This window comes from Pogonomyrmex barbatus, unplaced genomic scaffold, assembly GCF_055798465.1.
Source record: "Pogonomyrmex barbatus isolate J1 unplaced genomic scaffold, ASM5579846v1 scaffold8, whole genome shotgun sequence".
NCBI lineage: Eukaryota > Metazoa > Arthropoda > Insecta > Hymenoptera > Formicidae > Pogonomyrmex > Pogonomyrmex barbatus.
The window spans coordinates 14,471-37,849 of record NW_028297182.1 but is presented as its reverse complement, the minus strand read 5'-3'; the positions used below and the strand labels follow the sequence as shown (position 1 = coordinate 37,849).

General features: G+C 27.8%; 1 protein-coding gene across 3 annotated transcripts; it reads right to left on the bottom strand.

The window, feature by feature from the left end:
- Window positions 1-64: 64 nt before the first annotated feature.
- Window positions 65-17,135, bottom strand: LOC105424417 (dnaJ homolog subfamily C member 5). Of its 3 annotated transcripts, XM_089083663.1 has the most exons (8): window positions 16,902-17,135; window positions 15,560-15,698; window positions 15,152-15,304; window positions 14,627-14,758; window positions 12,443-12,547; window positions 11,488-11,541; window positions 8,659-8,839; window positions 65-4,578 (listed from the first exon to the last, which is right to left on the bottom strand). In XM_089083663.1, exons 1-8 carry the CDS (start codon window positions 16,919-16,921, stop codon window positions 4,511-4,513), a joined length of 852 nt encoding a protein of 283 aa, XP_088939789.1. In that variant the 5' UTR covers window positions 16,922-17,135; the 3' UTR covers window positions 65-4,510. The 3 variants fall into 3 exon arrangements, with proteins under 3 accessions (XP_088939789.1, XP_088939787.1, XP_088939788.1); XM_089083661.1 differs by lacking the exon at window positions 12,443-12,547 and having other exon boundaries at window positions 16,902-17,131; XM_089083662.1 differs by lacking the exons at window positions 11,488-11,541; window positions 12,443-12,547 and having other exon boundaries at window positions 16,902-17,128.
- Between the last annotated feature and the right edge of the window lie 6,244 nt (window positions 17,136-23,379).

Genomic DNA, 23,379 nt, shown 5'->3' with positions numbered 1-23,379 from the left:
TTTAATGGATACTTATAAGCGCTTTGAAATTAAAAAAAATTGTAAGAGAAACTCTTGAAACATATGTTATTTCGTTCATTGATTTAATCTAATTTATTTACATTTCTTATACAATATTGGCTTTAATATAATTCTTGTTTCTTTTATTCTAGATGTATACACCATTATGTATTATAATTAAAAATCTTGCATACACATACACACACACACACACACACACACACACACACACACACACACACACACACACACACACACACACACATGTGTATATAAAATACTTATTTTATTGAAAACATATTTGTGAGATTGATGTAGGTATATATTTAGTAATGCTATCGAATAAATGTATATATTGCTAAAAAATAAAGTTTAAAAAGATTATAATATTTTAGAAATTAAAATTTTGTAGTGTAAATTGTAATTGTATATACATGGCATAATTATTCTTTCTCTATCAAAAAAATTAAGACTCGTGATCCCTTAGTACAGTTATGTCAAATTTAATTTCTTTTTTCGCATTATACATAATTAAAATAACTTTATTTTTTAGTATATCATCAATTATATTCAAATATAAATATGCCTTGATAACAAATATACATAAGATTAAAGACTCCGTTTTTGATTCATAAATTAAATTAATAAGCAATTTTAAATCTTGATCAACTATCATACCATTCATTTTCGTTGAAATATATAAAAATTGAATTATACGTTGGATTACTAGCGTCAGATAATAAAAAATAATGATATATTTTATTAATCAATTTATAGTACAAGAAAAGAATGTATTTGATTTCTATTTGATTTCTGACAACATTATTTAATATATAGTTACAATAAATATAATATAAATATAATATAACAGTATTATAAATAGTACAATAAAATATTTAAAATTTATAACACATCATTAACAATTTTTAAAGCGTTTCAAAGAAATCTTTTGCAAATATCTATGTATATTATGAAAAATTCAGGCAACTCTCACATATCATGTTCAATTAATTTATCTCATACCTTTTAAATATGAGTTATATATTATATGAGTTATATGTTTACTATTCGTTATTGTATGCGTGTATCGTGTTATTTTTTACATTATTGGAATTCTTGAAAATATTTTTGCATGTTGAAATATTTATCATTTACACGATCACACATTTGGATAATACAGATAAATGTCTACAATTAAAGAAATCTTATGATAAACATGCAGTATTATTTACCAATACGTGTACTCGCAATGTAAAGATTCGTATTAATCGATAGATACATATATAGTAATAATGTCTTATTGATATATACGGGATTATATTCTTTATAAAACGTTAATTCTGGAAACAAATTTCGCTCTCTTTGCATTTCTCGAAAGAAATAAAATACATAACATATGCGTATTAATAATTAAATTTCATCGTCATATAATAATTAACATGTATGTATGTGTAGCTAATAAATTATCTCTGAGACATAGAGAGTAAAACTGTATTTAGCAATAATAATATAAGTTGTGCTAAAAATTTTATCCAAATGGTTTTAACAACAATAGTAAAACAACAGTAAAAAATTTGATTATGGATTATTTGATATACATGTATGTATTTAAAACGGATTACTTTGTAGATGTATTTAAAAATTATATGTGTATATGTACTCCAACATAATTTATTACACAAGTAACATATGTCGATGTAACATTTAGAAAAATGTGATCTCTCATTTTATATGATCAAAGGTAATATTTCTTTATTTTTTCTTCTTTATTACTTTTTCAATTATATTCATTCTATTTATTCAGAGTTATTTTCTTAATAAAAGAAGCTTTATGAAAATTAGATTTGTTAAACAAATTGATTTAGTAAATTATCTCGAAAAGTACGTATCATCGAGAAAAATGTTTCAAACAAAAATTTTACGGTTTCAAGAAGGATGATGACGTTATTTGATCTGGGAAAATTGTTTGAAGGTCACGTAATCATTGTGAATTTTTTAAACAAAATTTCATGCCTATGCCCATGCCTATCTGAATGAATTAGTCAATGCAAGTTTTTTATCTTTACAAAAAATTATATATTATGTATAGTTATTATAATCATGTTATTATTTTAGAAAATATTTCATATCTTATGAGAAAAGACATATCAAAATAAAATTTATATGTACAAAGTTAATCCCTAGAATAGCTTTTTCATAGAAGAGAAAAAACTGCTTCAATAAATAAAATCTCAAAAGTATGAAATAACATTATAAAAACTCAAAATGATTTTGAAGAGAAATTACAATGTGTACTATAAGGTACATTTCAATATATTTACTATTGTATATACCATGTATATCGTATTTCTTGAAACTTTAAAAAATCTATAAAAGATTTTTTTCAATAACGCGTAATTTTTGAGATAATTCTTAAATTGAATTTGAGATCAATATTATATATTATTTTCAAGCAATATCCTTAGATGTTATAAACACACAGTACGAGATAAGTAAGAGATAATTATATGTATTGCAATAAGTTTTCGTATATTCTTGAAAGATTATTTACATGCGAAATTTATTTCTTAGTACAATTAATGACTAATATACAGATTATAATATAAATTCAGAATTAAAATTTATATGTATATAGAGTATCACACTCCCACACTCCCCCGCCACACACGCATACACACACGCACACCTACACACACCCATACCCACATCCACACCCATACCCACATCCACCCTTCCCCCCCCCCCCACACACACACAATGTGTCTTGTTTTAACGGAAACAGTTGTACATCTAAACTTGAAATTGTATTAAAAACATAGATATATGTTTTGTCTAAGATATATGTTTTGAAAGGAAAATATAATAATAAAATATCTGTTTGATAATGAAATCTGTTTGATATTGAATAGCCATTTAAAGGCTGTACAAAGATATTTTATATTTCTTGTTAAAATATTCCAGAACAAAGTATAAAATAATTTTGTAAACAACTGATTTTTGTATAATTGTATCTTAGTCTTATATTCAAAATAACTGAAAAATCATATCATATAAAAAAAATCATGTAAACTAATCATTAGAAAAATAATCTTTATGTAATATTTATGTAATAATCTTTAAACAGCGATATTATATATATTATTAACGATATCTCTCTCTCTCTCTCTCTCTCTCTCTATATATATATATATATATATATATCTCGTTTTAAGATAGAAGTTTAGAAATTAATTGTAAGATAGAAGATATATATATATATATATATATATATATATATATATATATATATATATCTTAAAATTCTAAAACTTCTGAAACGTCTTTTGTACAATGTTATGTTTTGGAACATGCAGCTGTTTTTTTTTCTCGTTCTTTGTTCATTAAAATAAGACATACCGTATGTATATGTATATGTGTATGTATGTGTAAAAATTTTCAAAATAAAATTGAATTGATTCTTGTTCACGAATGCATTTCTTTTCAAAATTTATAATAAAATTAAAAATAATAAATATATGCTGATTATATTTCAAAAATTGTGCATTTAAGATAAAAAAAAATCATTTATTTTGATCCAATTAACAAGAAAAAGTAAGAAGTATTTAAAAAAGTAAAATTGATTTTAAAATCATCAATTTGACTTTGATTCAAGGTTAAATTAGATCATTATCTCTTTTCCTCTTTAATACCAACCTTTATTTGTAAAATTATTTTCAAATTATGTCTGTTTTAATTTTCGAATGATTTGCCTCGGGAAAATAAAATAAGATATCTGATACATATTTTAGATGAGTTAAATACTGCATTGTTTCATAATTAGGCCTCCACCGAATAGCTGATTTGAAATTTAATAAAAAATACTTCTGTAATATGATTCATAATTTCTATATTTTATATAATTATATTTAAATGTTACATTAACTCAATTAGCTAAGTAAAAATAGATACTCAAATTAAATATCTATAATCTGTGTGCAAATATTCTAGAGAAAAGAGAAAGCCTAACTTTTTCTATATTGATTAATTTCACATTTTAGGTATAAGAACCTATATTTCTTATCAAAGCTTCATCTTATCTTCTATCTCTCGCTCATATATATGCTAATCTTTAAAAATTTTATTATAGCTACATACACAAAGAAACAAATATTTTATGAATTAAAGACAATTAAATATAATGTACACTTTCATATTCGTATACAAGAAAATTATAAAATAGTATAGTGTATGTAGCGGAAGATCAATCATATTGTAAATTACATAGAATATGTATCTATACTGAGACCATATTTGAATAAATATACTATAATTATGATTTATAAAATAATACAGATACATAACATAATACTTTATATATAAAAAAAGACAAAGAGTAAATGGTAATAACGTTAAATTAATCACAATCTATTTTATCACGACAATCAACTTATAATCTATATTAATAAGCTAGTGTGGAGATCCGGCAATATAAACATAAATATATTCCTGATAGGTTTTCCACGCATTCAGTCTACCATCTGGTTGGTCCGGTGCCACTTGTAGGTGCATTGGCTCCTATGAATGGATTTGTGGCAGCCGCTACATCGAAATATCTTATTAGTGATAAGACAAATAAGAGATTTAAAAAAAGCATTTCTTATTTATTTCGCTATTATCAGTATATGCTTTTAAAGAAAATTATATAACTACAACTAGATATTTAAATACAATATTTGTATTTTTTACTAACAAAAGTAATTATAAATATATGGACTCATTAGCAAGTATTATATAATTGATAATTTAAATTTACAAACATTGTAAATTTTTTATAAAATTCTATGAAATACCACAATAAAGAATGTACGTATATATGTTATAAATACACACATTTCTTCATGTTATAAATAATGATATCTCTTTCATTCCAGAAAATTCCATACATTTGTGTTTAAACTAGAGTGTATGTACACTTTCAATACACATGTATACGCACATAGTGATATGTAAAACTAAAATTATTTAAAATTACTCCATACATATATATATGTATATATATGCGCGCGCACGCGCCTTTCTCGTGCAAGTGCAATATCTATTTTCTTTAAATAATTCTTAAGTTTGATTTCTAAAGGAAAAAATAAATGAAAAGAAGTACTAACATAAGATTATGATTGGGAAAATGATTTACATTTTAAACAATTTTTAATTTTTGAAATCAAATAAAGAAATAATAATTAATGTACAGAGCAAGACATTGAGATCATATTTCTTGTTGTAAGAAAAATATGTACATAGAATAAGATATAAATTTCCTCACGAATAAACTTGCTTTATTTATTGCAACTAAAATGTTCATATATCAGACGTTGTCTTGATATAAATTTAGGTGAAATGTAACTTGTTATAAAAAAACAAATTGAATATTCCTGTTATTTTTATTGACAAATAGCAATAAAATAAATTTTCAAGGCATAAATTTAAATTTTCAAGGTAACATCTAGAACAGAGATTTTCGTTGTTATAAAGGGCACGCACGCACGCACGCGCGCACGGACGCACGCACGCATGCCCACGCACATGCACACGAAAACACAGTGTTTGGTACAAGTACACTCAGTTAATTTTTTAAAATAGAATTAATAAATAAAAATAGGCAAATCTCTTAAGCATTATATGATCATTACACATGCCTTAAATTGGAGCAGTAGAGTGATACAAGTTCGAGCCTCCGTTAAGGTAATATTTTTCACAATAAAATTATTTTGCGGGGAATTAGTTGATATTACTGAGTGGGAGAAAGACATAGCTTTTGATTGCTGTGTTTCAAACGTAACGGCATTATTTCGTTCGATTTTGTAATGGCACATAATTAATAATGAAAAATATTTTTTTGAATATATTAACAATCTCTAGAATATGAAACACTAATTGGCGTGGCAAAAATCTTGCCCGGTCATGTAACACCTGAATTATCTATTTCCTATTAAACATACCGGTCTATACCTATACTTATTTGTTTAATTAAATAAAAGAATTTTTCGAATATAAACATTATTTTATTCAAGATTTATGTAATGAATTTTAAAAAATACTTAATTATTTGTTTTTAATGGTAGTTTTATATTTTAAATAAAATATTATATCTATTATAATATTTTTATATATAATTCTATTGTAATTCTGTACAAAATTCTATGATGAATTCAATAATGAACAATAAAGTATCAATTTTAGTAGCTGCTTTTAACAAAAAATATTATTGTCATTCGTATCGCTTTTAGGTATACAAATGGAAAAATAAAATAAAAAAGTTATCAATATTAATCCAAAATCATGCTGTAACAAAACAGATGTAATATTTTATTTGAAAAAATAAATTTCATTAAAAAACATTAAAAAAATAATTAAAAATTTTTGTTGCTATTGTACAGATCTTTTTAAATAACTTTTTACAGTTACATAATTAATAAAATATTTTTTTCACTATTGTTTATAAAGACAAGTGAATGTATACACTTAATTACAAATATACACTGTGTGCGTGCGTGCGTGCGTGTATAATTTTTTCAAACTTGAATAATTGTAACTATATAATACATAATTACAATATATTCAAATTTTCAGTTTATCGAACTTGTTTAAAAAATCTATCATCTTTTAAAGAGACATTAAACACCAAAAGTATGCACACTACACTTAAAAATAGAAAAATACGTAAGAATTTTATTCATAAAAAAAAGATAAGAAAGTAGGATAAACTGGAAGTAACAATAGAGAAAATAGCGAAGCATATAATTACATACTGTATATTTGTTTAAAAAAAATAATATGATTCATATGAACATTTATCCGATACAAACTGCGAAAGAAAATAATTTTAATAAAATTTCTTAAAATAAATCTTATAAAGCATGATCGCGAAAATGATTTGGAAAATCGTATTACAAATTATGGAATATTGTAATATTTGAAACATCGAAATATGTAAAAGTGCATAGGGATGATAACAATAGCATAAAAACTAGATTATGTACATATATCTATTCATCTATTATTTAATCATTTAATCGTTCAATAAATCTATCTTTAGATAGATAATTATTTGTATATACATTTACATAAATATTTATCTACATCTATGTCTTAAAAAACAAATATTTCTTAAATGACAGATATTTTCGACTAACTTAAATGAATTCTTCTTGAATAAAAATATCGAATCAATAATTTTTAATTAGTATTTAGAGTGATCAAGAAAGAATAATGAAAGTTTTGTAAATTAGACTATGGACTATGGAGCCAAACAAGCAACAAAACTATTTTCTTTTATTAATTTCAAATTAAATTATCCTCAAAAGATTAAGATATAATTAAAATAAATAATACAATATAGGCATTTTTCTTTATTTTCGTCGTCGGAATAATCAAGCCGTTTGTCATATGGTAATCGGGTGCGATCCCGAATATTCCTGTTGCGTCGTTAAGAAGCGAGAACGCGAGCGCGAGTTTGTGAAATCGCGGATCGACTCGGAATCGTACGACGTGAATTATTGACTGTCGCCCACCTGCGAGCGACACAAAGAGTCTCAGAACGAATCTGTGTGGAAGTAGTCTTTCTTTCGATGCTCGGAAAATCATTATGAATTCGATCTTTCGATTTTGGATATGAGATCGATCTGCGACCACTGTGGTTTTACAGACAATACCTCTCCCACATACAATTAAAATTGAAAAATTATGAAAATAATAATCTCTCGACATGCTTGCTAGAAAAAAAAAAAAAAAAAAATAGTTTGCCATTAAAGAACATTTCTGGTGATTTTGAAACGTCAGAGGTAACTTTTCAACTATTTCTTGGCCAATCTAAAGTCAATTTTTTTGTAGCAAACATATATATTTCAATTTATATATAAATTTTGCAATTTAAGATTTTCGATTTAAGCTTAATCAAACGTATCTTTGTTTTTTTTTTTCAATATATATAAGACGTTACATTATATATACATATTTGAATGTATACAATTACCGTGATAACTTACCACGGTAAAACTAATTAAAGTATATATTTTCATATTTACTATACAAATTATACAAAGAATTGTAAAAACAAAACATTCATGTTTTCTCATTCTAGTAGTATCTTCTTATTATTAAAAACAAATATCTCCGTTTGATATGTGGAAGCACGTATTACGTTCCCAATACAGTTTTAATAATTTCTATTTGTAGTAAACTTGTTAATTTTGCACTAAATAAAAAAGAAATTAAAGAAGAATGCTACTAAAATTTATGCTATTTCGTTAGAAGATTAAATAGATATAATTAACATTGAATTTTATATATACACTTTTAAGCAGTGAGACTGCTCTTATAGTTTAGATTATAAGTAATCATTTCTAATGCACAAAAAAAAATAGGATAATGATAGGAAAATTGTTTTAACATTTCTATTAATATTTTCAATGTTCAATGTACTAAAATTGCTATCAATGTGAAAAAATGATAAAATATATCAATCAACAAAAAGACTGGACATAAGAAAAAAACTTAAACGATTTTTACAAAAGACATGATCGATGGCAATATGCAAAAGACGTGAATTAGATGATCGATGGCAATATGCAAAAGATAAAACTTATAATATGCATTTATGCTACATTCAAGAACTCGTAATACCAGTGGTATAAATCACACGTTCACCGCCGCTATTTAGATTCGTGCTTTCGTTAGCCGTTGATGTTGGTGCAGCTGATCCTGGTGCAGGCATAGCAAATATTGGTTGCTGTACATTGGATGCATTTTGCGACACACCACTTTGAGGTTGAGCAGTCACAGCATCATCATCACTTTCTTCTTCCTGTAAAGGTATATTTTGAATATTAAAACCTAACTTATGATACACATATCTCTCTCTCTCTCTCTCTCTCTCTCTCTTGGCCGTTTATCTGTGAAGAAAGCTAGTAAAAATAGTAAGTTACTTAAAATATGTTTTATAATTGACGAATAAAATCTTTTTATTCATCTTTTGATGTTACGGAGCAAATAATGAATTGAATTTTTTCATGTCCTTTTTGCGCAATAATAAAATACCAAATAAATTATTACAAAGTCTAAATTACCAAATAAACCATTATATAATTTAAATTAATGATAATTATATAATGAAGTCAACACAACAGACATAAATTTGATAATTGAGATATTAGATTAATTTTGTATAATTTTTATCTAATTCTTATATACATGTATGTCATGCACGTTGTTCTCTAACATTTTACACTCACATACACGCGCGTGGGCGCATACAATGCGCGCAATATTTTGTTACGTCTTCGAATATTATTTCCATTTTTGAACAATTTTCTGCATTCATGCAATATCCTCTATTTTCATATTCATACCAAGTCAACTTTTACATAATCATTTTTGCAATTTTAACAGTATCTGTCTGAGCGAAATGTCGGGATGATATATGAAAGGGAATTCTAAATGAATTTCATAGTAAAACAGAAATAAAGATATTATCGATTATGATTAAACAATAAAATTATTGAATGTGTGTTATGTGAGAATAATAAATTTGTTGAATCATTCAAAGTAGCAGAATTTCATTATGAAATTGAAGAAATGAGCAATATAGAAAAAGTGCAAGAGAAACGATATCAGATAAAGAACACATATCCTTCAGAAATTTTTTTATTTAAAAGCGTTTGATTTGGCACTATATTCTCAGTAGATAAATATATAGGATGACAAATATATTCTGATATACAGAAAAATTTTAATACTTTTAGAATGAATAGATAGTACTGAATAGATATTACTGAAAATTATTTTTCAAATATTTTATTTATTAACAAACATCAGCTAAAATTATTTTTCATAAATTCATTTTTCATAATTTAAAAATTTTCGAATATTGATGTATGTATAATCGTAAAGTTTCGATAACATATGTTTATCAGAGAGATGAGAGGAGAGAGAGGAGAGGGAGAAGAGGGACGGAGAAAAAAGAAGGGAAGAAGAAGAAGGAGACCTCATTTTTACACACACACACACACACACACACACACACACACACACACACACACACACACACACACATTTTAAAATAATTTATAATCAGTATTTAAGAAATTTAAGACAAAATACTACAGAATATGATGCATGCCGCATGTGAAGATTTTAAAACGCGCTTTAGATTAGTGATAAAGACAAAAGATGATGTACTTGAAAAACAATTGTATCAGATATTTGTAATTAATTGATAAATAAAACACTAAAAACAAACATAAATTATATTTATCTAAAAATACTGAAATTTCTCCGTTTTTGAATTTGTCACCTTTTGTGTGGTCGTGTTCGTGTATGTGTCGTGTATACATGCATATGTATATATCCAGTTAACAAAATGTTAACAATGTTGACAGGCTACCAGCAGAATCACAACATATTAATATTAAACAAATTAACATTAACTGCGTCTGTATTTAATTTAGGTTTTGTCAGCAGAATCTGCAGAACATATCTCGGCAGCAAATTGGCGGCAGAAAGTAGAATTCGCATATATGCCCATCTGCCGTAACGTTACGTCAACAGTTACCTCTGCTCGGTGCTTGATATAGTATGTTAATAGGCTTTGTTACATTTCTGGCAATAGCTTGTCGACATTGTCAGATATTACAGATATATCCTGTTTGAAATTTGCTATGTTTTTGCCATCAGAAATTAATAGCATATTTTGCTCAAATCTGTCTCTGCAAGTTTGGTATCAAGGTGTATGTGTGTGCACGCACGCGCGCGCACACACGCACACACACACACGCACACACACACACACATTAAGGAAAATATTACTTCCTATTAAATTTATGTTTTACTTTTCCAATTTTTCTATGAATTACACAATTGTCACATAATTTCTTTATTTTATATAATAACAGATATAATATTCAAATAAAAATAGATATAAAATATCAATATGTTATAAAAAAATACGAGTATTTTATGGTAGTACATAATATCTCAAGAGATGAATCTTTGTAAAAAAGCATTAAATAGTTTAAAATTTTAACAGATTTGTGTAAGAAACACGAATCATGTCATACGCGACTTCTATACGTAAAAATAGAAACTTAATAATGAATCAATCTAAAAAATTATTGTTTTGAATCATTACAAATGCGTACAAATACATCATGCATTTATATCAATATATACATACATACACACACACATATATATATATATATATATATATATATATATATATATATATATATAGGTGCTACATAAATTCATATTTCTTCATAAAAAAGTAGTAGTGCGCGCAAATAAAATAACAAAATAGATTGAGGAAAAACTACTATTGTGCCTTGCGTAGAATCTATGCAAAATTGTTCAAATATATTCCAACAGTAACAAAAATAGAAAGCAATATTTACGAATAATCATAGCAAAAAGAAAGGAAAAAGAATTGAAATCTCAAGCATAATGTAAACTTACCTTGCCAAAACCTCGCGGTTGATTTGTCACGACAGCCTCAGGATTCAGGTTCCGCTATAATACAATAATAACATAAACAAAACCGCTAAACTATGTACGACTTTCTATAAAATAGAACATAACTTGACCATGCATTATAACAAGAATTCATGCATCTTCAATTTGTGCTGTGTTATACAAATAATGCATATATCGATCTATAAAAAGTTGTGCAAAATGAATAATTCTATTAAAAAATAAGATAAAGAAAAAATAAACTAGCAACGTTAAAATTAAGATTATATATTTTTTTAGATACACAAATATTTTTAAGAAGCGTAAAAATTTTCATTCGGTGTTATCTACTTAAAAATAGGATATTTTACTTCTGTTGTATATCGATACAAATATATTAGAAACAGTTATCAACAATTATAAAGCCATGCATGTCTGCAAGTATATACAAGGTGTCATATATGAATAATTGTTCATGAAAAAATATCAAAGTAAAAATGTAGGAAAGCATTTAATAAAATAATTTAAAATAAATTGTCAAAGAAGTTATATAAAAAACATAAAAATCACTTTATCTCTTTAATAGAATATTATATCTCTTTACATATATTTCGATAGTTCAGACGTGACATTTGGTGCTTATGGGATACAAGTCCATAATGGAAAATTATTTATCAAGCTTACAAAAGTAAACATTAATCTTGTTTACATTGAAATTATTTTTGAAAGGCAAAATCGTTTACAAGAAGACTTTATTCTACATTTTTTATTTATTTTTTCATGAGAAACTCTTTTTAAAATTCTTTCAGTTTAGAAACATTTTTCTTCTTTCTCTTTCTCTTTTTGTGTAATACGAAATTAAATTTATATCGATAAAAAATTTCAAGAACTGTGCCAAGCCTGTAGCGCTTGATGAAAAGACAACAAATAATATTTTTTTCATTTTTACGAGAGTACAAACTTTTAAATATACGTCGATCATATGTAAATTGTATGAAGTCCTTAAATCGTTTGTCTTCAAAATTATAGATTTATTAAGATGTTCTTTCCTCGTTGATGTGCATTCCTATTATGTGTCAGAAATTTATGCATAAATATAATAAAATTAAATATTTTAATAATTATATTACTATATTTTAATAATTTTCTAATTCTGTACAACTATGTTGATTATACAGATCAATCTTCCGACAGCAAGCGCTTCGGTAAGTGCGCGTGCGGCGATTCCAAGTAAAATGTAATCCAAAAGTAAATTTTGTTTTGCATGAGACTAAATACAATTTTTTATATTATATATTTAAGCGTGTGTGCGTGTGTGTGTGTGTGTGTGTGTGTGTGTGTGTGTGTGTGTGTGTGTGTACATCATACATACATATACATATATATATATATATGTATATAAAAGTCAATAACCGAAAATTTGTTTTACATGAATAAAAATAGAGCAACAGTGCATTCGCAATTATTTTCTCACATTTCTATTCTTAAATAAATAAATAAATAAATATATTATTTATTTAAGAATTCAAAAAAAGGAGAAATAAATTATTGCTCTATCTCTACTCACATGTAAACAAAAAGTTTATCATCGGATCTCGAGTGACCCGGCGTTCATCAGCGGAGAATTAATATTAACGATATTTACTTTTATAGAATTCAGATATATAAATATGTAAATAGCTATATAGGATCTACACAATCCTGTCCAAATTCGTTGAACATAAGAGTTTCTTAGCCTCATCTGTAATTGTTCACACAATATATGTTTTTCTGAACTAACTGCATGATTTTAATTACTGCATAATTAATGTACGATGCGACTGACATTCATATAATATTCTATGAATATCAATATTTATTTTTTTTCTCTATTTCACTCAGCAGGACCTAATAGGTAAAAAAAACAAAAAAAAATTTTACGAGAAAACTTGATCTATTTCTAATTCAAATCATTATAAATATATAGTGTTTTCTGTTGACTAAAAAATAGATTGCAAATCAAATTAGGATAATTTTAATAGCGACATTATTGATTGATGAGTTTTAATATGACTTGTATTGTATATATACTTTAAAAATGAAAAATTAAGAAAAATTAAATTAATGGTTATTTTATTTCGTTTGAACTGTTTTTATTTTTTAAAATATTAATAATTTATATAAAAAAAGAAATCATGTTTTATTAGACTTGTCTAAAGATTTATATGTAAAAAAGAAAACCTAAATTTATAAATTTATTAAAGTATTCACGAAATCAATATAAAAAGACTAGATATTTGGGACATTGTCAACATCAAACAGAAAACTTAAAAAAATTACAGTGATAATTAATGCATCACAAAATTTTCTCACAAAATCTGTAGAAAGAATGATAGATATCTTTTCATCTTGTCCATGTACATTAATGTTAAATATTCATTTGTTTTTTCATGCAGCATAGATCATGCACATTTAAGAAATAAGTCAATTAATTTTACAAAAATAAAAAAGAGAAAATAAAAGTCTTTTTCTCATTATACGTGCAGTATACAAAAGCAAATTTTAAATGAAGTCTAAATGGATGTAATAATATATACATTATTATATTTTCACTCAATCTTTTGTTATCATGCAACAAAACGGGAGAGATGTATGAAAGAAAATGCAAATAGTTATAAATAAAACGTTTCTCATTCATGGAAAGAGAATTCCATCGACAAAATATGATAAGAGTCTGAAGAATCTATATTCTTGTTGATAAATGCTTTAGAATAGTATGATTCAAAATTATAATTAAAATATTAAAGATCGATGACAATGAATTTAATAAAGGAATATAATAAAAATAAATAGAGAAATAGAAAGTTTCGTAGTCGACTTGGTATGATGATATATATATATATATATATATATATATATATATATATATACACACACACACACACACACATATATATATATATATATATATATATATAAACTTTCTTAAATCTATAGATCTCTTCTTTTTTTTCTTTTTTTTTCTTATACATTTGTTAAGAAAGTCTCGTTTCATTACTGTATGTCTATTATTATGTACGTTTTTGCTTTTACATATCTGCTTAGGTTCAATGTTTATATAAAATCTATTATAAAATGATAATAAAAATCTTACAAATGTTTTTACCTGTAAATTATAATATGCTCCACTATCTTCGGGAGGAGTTGGTTTACATTTACCGCAACAGAAATAGCAACAGCAACAACAACAGCAACAACAATAACAACCAGTTAATATTCCACAAATTATGAACAGTGCCTGCAAACAGATAAAATATGTTCTTAGAGTATCATATCGCGGTATATAAATATTTACTAACCTTAATAGTATATATATATATATATATATATATATATATATATATATATATAGGCATTTCAATAATGTTGCCATAATATATAAGAAATACATTACAATAAAATTAACCTAAATGTTACATTAGTTATAATATATTTTATACATTTTATTTTATCTTTTTAAAATTTAAATAAATCATATATAAATATATATTGCATACATAAATGTTTCAGATATCAAATATAAAATAAATTAATTTTCTCTTAAGTCATATTTATTCTTAAATATAGTATTAATAAATCATAGGAAGCAATCTTATTTACAGGAAAATATCAAACTAAGACATATTCTTACCTTACACCATCCAGAAGTGACAACAAAATAAGCATTAACATTTTCTTCTCCAAATTGCTCCGCAACATATAGACCCAGAGATCCATAGTTGTCATATATGTTACGTTTCGTTAAATCCGTCAATATAGCATGCGCTCTATTTATTTCTTTAAACTGTAAATATTCAATTACAAGAAATTATATTTTTGTAAAAAATATAAATCAAAATTTCCAAGATTGTGAAAAAAAAAATAAGAAAAAGATTCATATAATAATATACATAACTTGGAAAATCTTTTTTTTTCTTTTCAGATGATTTAAAGAATCAATATACGATTATATACGAATATACAAATATTGTAATTGCAAAAATAAATCGTTTAGAAATAGAAAGTATATATTTTTAAAGTAAGTATAAATTAAAATAACCTTTTCAGCTGCTTCTGGATTGTTAGGATTTTTATCCGGATGGTATTTTAAGGCCAGTTTTCTATATGTCTTTTTAATTTCCTCTGAAGTAGCAGTTTTCGGAACTTCTAAAATCTGATAAAGAGAGTCCCCTGCTGTACTGAAGAATAAAAGTAGATATAAGAAATCAATTAGGAAATCTCTGTTAATAATTCAAATCATATAACATCTCTCATAAACTTTTAATCAATGAAATCGATCTAATCTCTAAGCAGTTTCTGTATCTCTCTTATGTAAGTTAATAACATGTAACATTCAATATATAACAATATATAACATTTATATTATATAAATTATATTCTATCATTAATATCCCAGGAAACAGAAAGATCGTAACTTTAGAATCTTTCAAATTCATCTTTGTCAATTCTATCAGATTTTCAAAATCCATTTTCTCGGCATGTGCTAATTATAATATATCAAAATATATCAAAATAAGATGACAAATTAAATGTAAAAGAGAGAAAAATCTGTTATTTCATTTTATTCGGAGGGTTTGGAAAAAGATATATTTCGCAGTTGGTTTTTTTTTTTTTTTTTTTGTATAAATTGAATATATGGCAGCAATAAATTAAGTTGCTATAATATTCCGTTCAAATCGGCTGACAAGCTATCAACATATCGATAATACTTTACTCCGACTGGACTTGAAATGGACTTGAACATTATTTCAAATTATTCTTAAAAATTGTATGTGTTTTTATATTTATTATATTTATTATATTTATTATATGTAAGCTATAATAAATACTATTTTTAATATAAATATCGATAGATTTAGTACAAGAATTATGATACAAGATTCGTAAAAAATTTTTTTTTTCCGTTGAAAAATATCATAAGAATATTGTAAAGATATTCAGAGATAGCAAAAATTTTAATAACCTACCAAATATGCCGAAACAAGTAGAAATTTATAAAACATCTTTAGATTGTTATATTAGTATGTATCGCGTGCTTTTCAAGATATTCACCTGAAATTTTATTACGCCCAAATAATATAACACACACAATGTTTTCATATTTGTAAAATCTATACTTTGGATAAAAAGATAGGCTGATGACCGGCGAAACGTTAAAGGAAAAAAGCTGCGAGAATTCCGTATCGATAGTAGATTAGGAGTAAATTCGTTGTCAACAGAAACAGATGTATCTATTCGTCATTAAAAATGTGGAACTAATATCTAATAGTTCAATAGGACAAATGTGATAGTTAAAATTGATAAGCTGTGCGAAAAGATAGACGATAACGCATAATTTTAACGTTGGGCGTCTTCCATGTCGCGACATATTTTTTACTTACGACATTTTTCTTCTATCCATGGCGAATTATGTATCGCGGCTCGTTCGATCCGTCACACAAATTATCGAAACAACGAAGCTCGTCTTCGATTAACTTTTTTCGAAAGATACTATACGAACATCTTCCTCAATGTATCGTACGAAAATGCGCGCATTCTTTTCCGCAGAGGTGTCCAAAGCACCATCAGCACCGTACGAAAGGCACGATTCAATATTTTAGTTCCACTAGTCAACGCATACGCGTCAAAGTGGCGCTAGGAAAACTGGAATTTGGGTACGTTCGTTTCGATCATACTCTTCAGTACGATTCGTATAGGAATATGGTGCAATTACAATATAGGGTGCCTTCCAGCTACGGAATACAATGATACACTGTGATTGCGTTCCGATATTCATTGCCAGTACTAAAAATATAGTTCAGGTCACGTATATTATAGATTTTCAATACTGACGGTGAATATTGGAACGCAACCTATGTGACACAGAGTTACACAATGGGTCTGTTCTTTTTAACTGAACTGGCTGCACTAGTTCAGAATTTATGGATGTCATCACATGCGGCGTAACTTGCATAAGCGTAATCTGCGTATTCTAGTGATTTACTAAAACACATTACGCCATTCTGAAAGCCTTCTTTCACATAGAGCATATTTCAAGCGTAATTTCGAGAAATGCGTAATTAATACAACCAATTGCTGATTAGAGTTTCTGTTGTACTCTCTAAGTTGTACAGAAATGCTAAACTAATTTGTGATTGGTTTTTGTAATCTGCGTATCTGAAAAAGTACGCTTCATAGGGAACCGAGACTTTACATATATGTATGTATACGAATAAGTCAAGTAGATGCGAACCTAATTTGTGCGAACGTATTTAAAAGTCATCATGACCCTGACTTGTTGTTATTGATAATATGGAAGCGATGGCAAAAGTGGAAGAAGATAAAACAATCTCAACAACATAAAATTAGATATAATATATTAAAATTGTTTGAAAACTGATGGTATACCAACAGTGAAAGATATCTATTAGATTCGGAAAAAATTAACGGAGACCGACTGGATTTGAACTCGGGATCCCTCGTCTACCAATCCGACACTTAGTCTGCACGACCACGACGGCTCCTCTCTGTTAGCTGTTTATATTCCGAATCTCTTTCATGACCGCTTACGGTCGTCTAATTCTTACAACAGTAAGGATGCCGTCACATGTGGCATAATTTGCGTAAGCGTAATTTGCGCTGACCAATCATATCGTTTCACTTGAACATCAGATTCCGCCTAATTACTTTATGCTGTTTACACTATTATTGTTATGCTGAATCTAATTTTTTGCGGAAGAAAACACACACACACACACACACACACACACACACACACACACACACATACACACACACATACATCAGTGAATAATGAGAATAATCAGAGCTTTTCGGCAAAATAAATAAAGATTAAATCAGAATAAGTTAATTAATTAATATAATAATAATTAATTAAATAGCTTCATATCAAATTAATTAATAATAAATATATATATATATATATAAATTTATAATGTTTTTCAATGCATGACCCAACGATATCTAACAACTGATTGAACATTTCTATGGACTATTCTCTAAGCTTTATCTTCAATACTATTAACTTGCGTTTACAAAAATTTTTTTTACAACGACATTGAACTTTAACTCAAAAAACAATGAAATTATAACTGTGGAAGGAGATTCGAAAAAATTGGTCCTTGATTTACTGTGCCCTTCATAACACAGATTGCAGAATGAAATTAACTATCATCGGCTTAAACTCTAAGATCTTCTTCAGCCTAAATAAAGCTTGGAGGATTAATCAAAGCGCAAAAGGATTCTCTTCCAACTACACAAAACAAAAATGTAGTCTACAAGATTTCTTGCAAAAATTGCAACGCTTCTTACGTGAGACAGACATCTCGACAACTAAAAACGAGAATTTCTGAATACAGAAATCATATTAACAGAAATACGGCCACCTCTTCTATCATTACAGAACATAGATTACAATTTAATCATGAATTTGATTGGGAAAATGTCAAGATCCTTGATAGGGAGTGTTTTCTGGGGAAGAGACTTGTCTCGGAAATGCTACATATAAAAAATCAAGTAAACAGCCTCAACTTACAAAAAAACACCGAATTCTTACAGCATGCTTATACCTCGATAATAAACAAATTGTAAATATTTTTGTATCGTTATTGTTTTCCCTTGTTTGTGGCTGGCGTTTTATATCTATTTAACTTTCTAATTGTTTTTTAACCATCCCGTCATTTTACTTGTTTGACTCATGGTTATCATATGTGCCTTTATTTCTTATTATGTCGTTTTATTATGTCGTTGTGTTCGACTTGTATATTCAATAAGACTGCGATCTGATGCCTTAGTGTGTGACAAATAATTGGACCTGTGTGGTCAGTTACTTTGAATTAACTTCTGATTCTTTACTAATCTTGATTAAAATATGCTCACATCTAGATAATTTTTCGATTGGCTTTGCTATAAGCCTGGAAACCGATGTGAACATTTATCTTAATTTACAATTGCCGCATAGACACACGACACCAATCGCCACGGTTATATCTTTTCTGTTAATGTTTCAAGCTTTTTAATTTAATTTTTGTATTATTCGCTGAAGATAGCTCAATATAGAGCCGAAACGTTCGAACGACGATTACATTTGAATTTATATTAATAAATTGTTTACCGCGTCAAAAGTATTATTTTTAATAAATATAAGAATCAAAAGAAAACTCGTTCATTCTGTTCGTTCTGTTCCTTTGCTGTGATTGGTTCGCGTGTTCCGTTCCGCTGTGGATTTCGCGCCATGGGACAGCAGCCTCAGCGCTCGCTTTAATACTTCGATTTCGACCAGTTACTGTGAAGCTGATGCAACCTCTATTTGAACTAATATCATGTAGCGTGTTCCATTTTTCGGAGTAGTCGGCGATCCGGCACTCTCTCTCTAGTTGGTGGTCGAGACAGACGTCTTCTCCGCGAGGGTCAAATCGAAGTCGAAGAAGTCATGTAAAGTCGATATCCTATCGTTGTTCAGTGCGTTGTTCGTGCGTTCTTCGAGATATTTGTATAAATTTTGTTCAGACGTTAAAATATATATTCTAGTATTTTTCTTTAAATTGTGTCGCTTAATTGGAAAGACCGAAGATCCCGCCTTTTCCTGTTCCATTATCTCCCACGTGACGGACGAATTCATTCTGTGTGCGCGCTTCAGTATAATGGACATTATTTAAATTAAACGAACTCGAACTCCTGACAAACTGTAATTTTATTCAAATTTGAAAGACAGTTCTAATAAATAACTTACAATAATTATAGAATATTTCGTAATCTTTAAATTCCATTTCTTTGATCAAATTGTCATTATTAATCTTTGTAATAATCTTTGTCTTTTTGTGAATATCGGACGCACCCACATTCTATGACGAGCTTTTTCCTGTTGATATACCACTTTCCATATTTCAAACAATTTTAGCATATTATATCGTCTAATTTTCTGTTATTGAAATTGTTTCATCTTCTTTCACTTTTGCGATTGCTTCTATATTATTAATAACAACAGGTCAAGGTCCATGACTTCTGAATACATTTGCACAGATTAGGCTCGCATCTACTTGACTATTCGTACACATACTCGTATGTAAAGTCTCGGTTCTCCAGCGTATCTTTCTGGATACGCAGATTACAAAAATCAATTACAAATTAGTTTATTAGTTTCTGTTAAAGAGTACAACAGAAGCCCTAATTAGCAATTGGTTGTATTAATTACGCATTTCTTAAAATTCTGCGAAATACACTCTATGTGAAAGAAAATTTCTTTCAGAAACGTAACGTGTTTTAGTAAAATATTAGAATACGCAGATTACGCTTTGAATATATAGACATGGAGGAGGAATTGCCTATATTTCCTATAAGCCGAAAATGTGTGAGAGAAAGTATGTGTGAGAGAAGTATGTGTGAGAGAAAAAGATATACGAGTGATATTCGTCGTCTCTGCGCATGCGACAAAATCGTAAGCAATAGCTTATTCATTGAAATTGATGAGAAACAATTATCTGCTGATATATTTGACCATAATTATTTATCAACATTAACAGTACTCAGTCCATATGTCGACGATATATTTAAATATATCAGGATTTGTTGTAAGAAAGTTATTAGAATATATTTGTCAAATTTGTGCAACTTTTATCATTCAAAATCAACTGAAATAACACAATGCTTGGAAGCAGTTATTCGATCAAATTATAATTCACACTAGAAAAAATATTAAGACAATTATAACTATGAAAGTGTTTAACGATGTTTGTCATTCAGTGTTTAATGACAGTGCAATGACAGAACACATTTTGTAGCAAGATGTGTTTGACAACCATAAAACAATTTATTAAAAGCATAATTGTAATTTACGTTAATTTGCGTTAATTATTCCATGAGGCTAAGTGCGCTACTGATTCAATATCACAAAGATTATATTAGACGTAAATTGATATCCATAAGTTCCATAAGTTTACAAAATTGATTCATTTTAAACATCAATAAAAATTATTTTCTTGTGTTATAATGGTATATATTAATATTTATTTAACATTTCACTATCACATCCCTATATAATATCATTTATGACAGTTCTTGTCACCTATTGTTCTTCACATCACACTATGGCTGTGTTCCGATATTCACTGTCAGTACTGAAAATATATAGTTCAAGTCGTATATTACACGTATATTATAGATTTTCAGTACTTGCAGTAAATATCGGAACGCAGCCTATATCTTGCTTGCCTATAGTATCTATCAATTTCGACACATGCGTAAGAAGAACGAGTATCACTCGTATACTTTTCTCTCTCGCACATATTTTGAACACATTTTCGGTACCTATATTCCCCCTAAATTTCTATATACTGTAAGAAAGTTACTAGGAAGTCCCTAGGATATCCGGTGGATGGCGCCATGAGTGCTGTTCAGTAACCAAAAGAGCGCCTCTCGAACGAACACGACCCGAGTGAGTGACACGAAAAAGGGACCAATCAGACAAGGGCTGATGCAATCCTTGTTATTTCTGAAATCACCGAACGTGCTCCGATGCGCGGAGCAGCGAGCGACGGGTGACTCTCTCCTCAGTCGGCGAATGGGACGGACGTGTCATCCGCGAGAGATCCAGTCGAATAGTCGAAAAGTAGTTGTACTTAATATAGTCGAGATATCGTCTCCGATAACGATATCTATTAAATCGTAGTATTACGTGGTACTCAGTGAAAATAGATAAATTAGTTAAAGGCAGTGATTGTACGGAATAACATCGAGATATCGTTAAAGGAGATATTTATTAAAACGTGTATTAAATCATAGACAATAAATAAAAGACAGACAGTAAATCCTGACAAAAACGGTTATTTTATTTAACTTTAAAAAGAACAAGAAACTTACAATACTCAAAGAGATTACGCTTACGAAAGTTACGCCGCATGTGATGGCATCTTTAAAGTTGATCACATTTTGGTTAGGAAATTTGTCATACCGACATAATACAGCGAACTAAGTATGCGCAGTGATCACATTTGCATGCTCAGTGGTTACACACGCTGTGCAGTCAAATGTACACGGAAGTTAAACTTAATAATATGAAACAAAAGAACCGTAACAGTTATTATTGCGAGACGTAAAATTATACACGCCAAAAATAAAGATAATGATTATTTATTCCTAACGGAGGCTTCGAAGAAAAAAAACACCGCGCTTGATTAAAAATGTACTAGTCCTTCTTAACAACATGTAATTGTATTAATTATATAAAATATTCATAAATGAAATATTCGTAAATGTATATATTTATATATAATAAATTTAACAATAGACTTTTATTATGAATGTTAAAAAATATTTATTGAATAAATGTATATATATATATATATATACATATATATATATATATATATATATATAGGGAAAACTTTTTATTATTTACTTTTATTAAAAATTTTTCTTCCCCTTTTCCTCCGCCTCACACGCTGTGTGGAGAATTGAGCAATGAGGTCCAATTGTCGGGCTTTTACAGGCACGGGCTTTACAGCCGAGATGCGGTATTTCAATCGCGAGATTTTTCAATTAAAACGTTTTTACAGGTATGGGCTTTTGTAACCGAGAAGTGGTATTTCGACTGCGAGACTTTAGTCGAAACATGCGCTTTTGCTGTAGGTACGTTGTACAGTCGAGATCGTATTGCTCTGAAAATTAATGTTGTAATTAATGATAGCCGAATTGGAAGAGGAAAAAGTAGTGGATGACGAAGACGGTAAATGATGTTTCCCTGGTAGGCGGGGGTGGCAAAGTCGTTGAACGGTCGAATTCGTGTCGCTTTGTGATGACGTCTTGAAGTCTTAAACTTCTTTCTAGCTGTAAAATTGTTAGTCTGTTAGGCTGTTTGTTTGT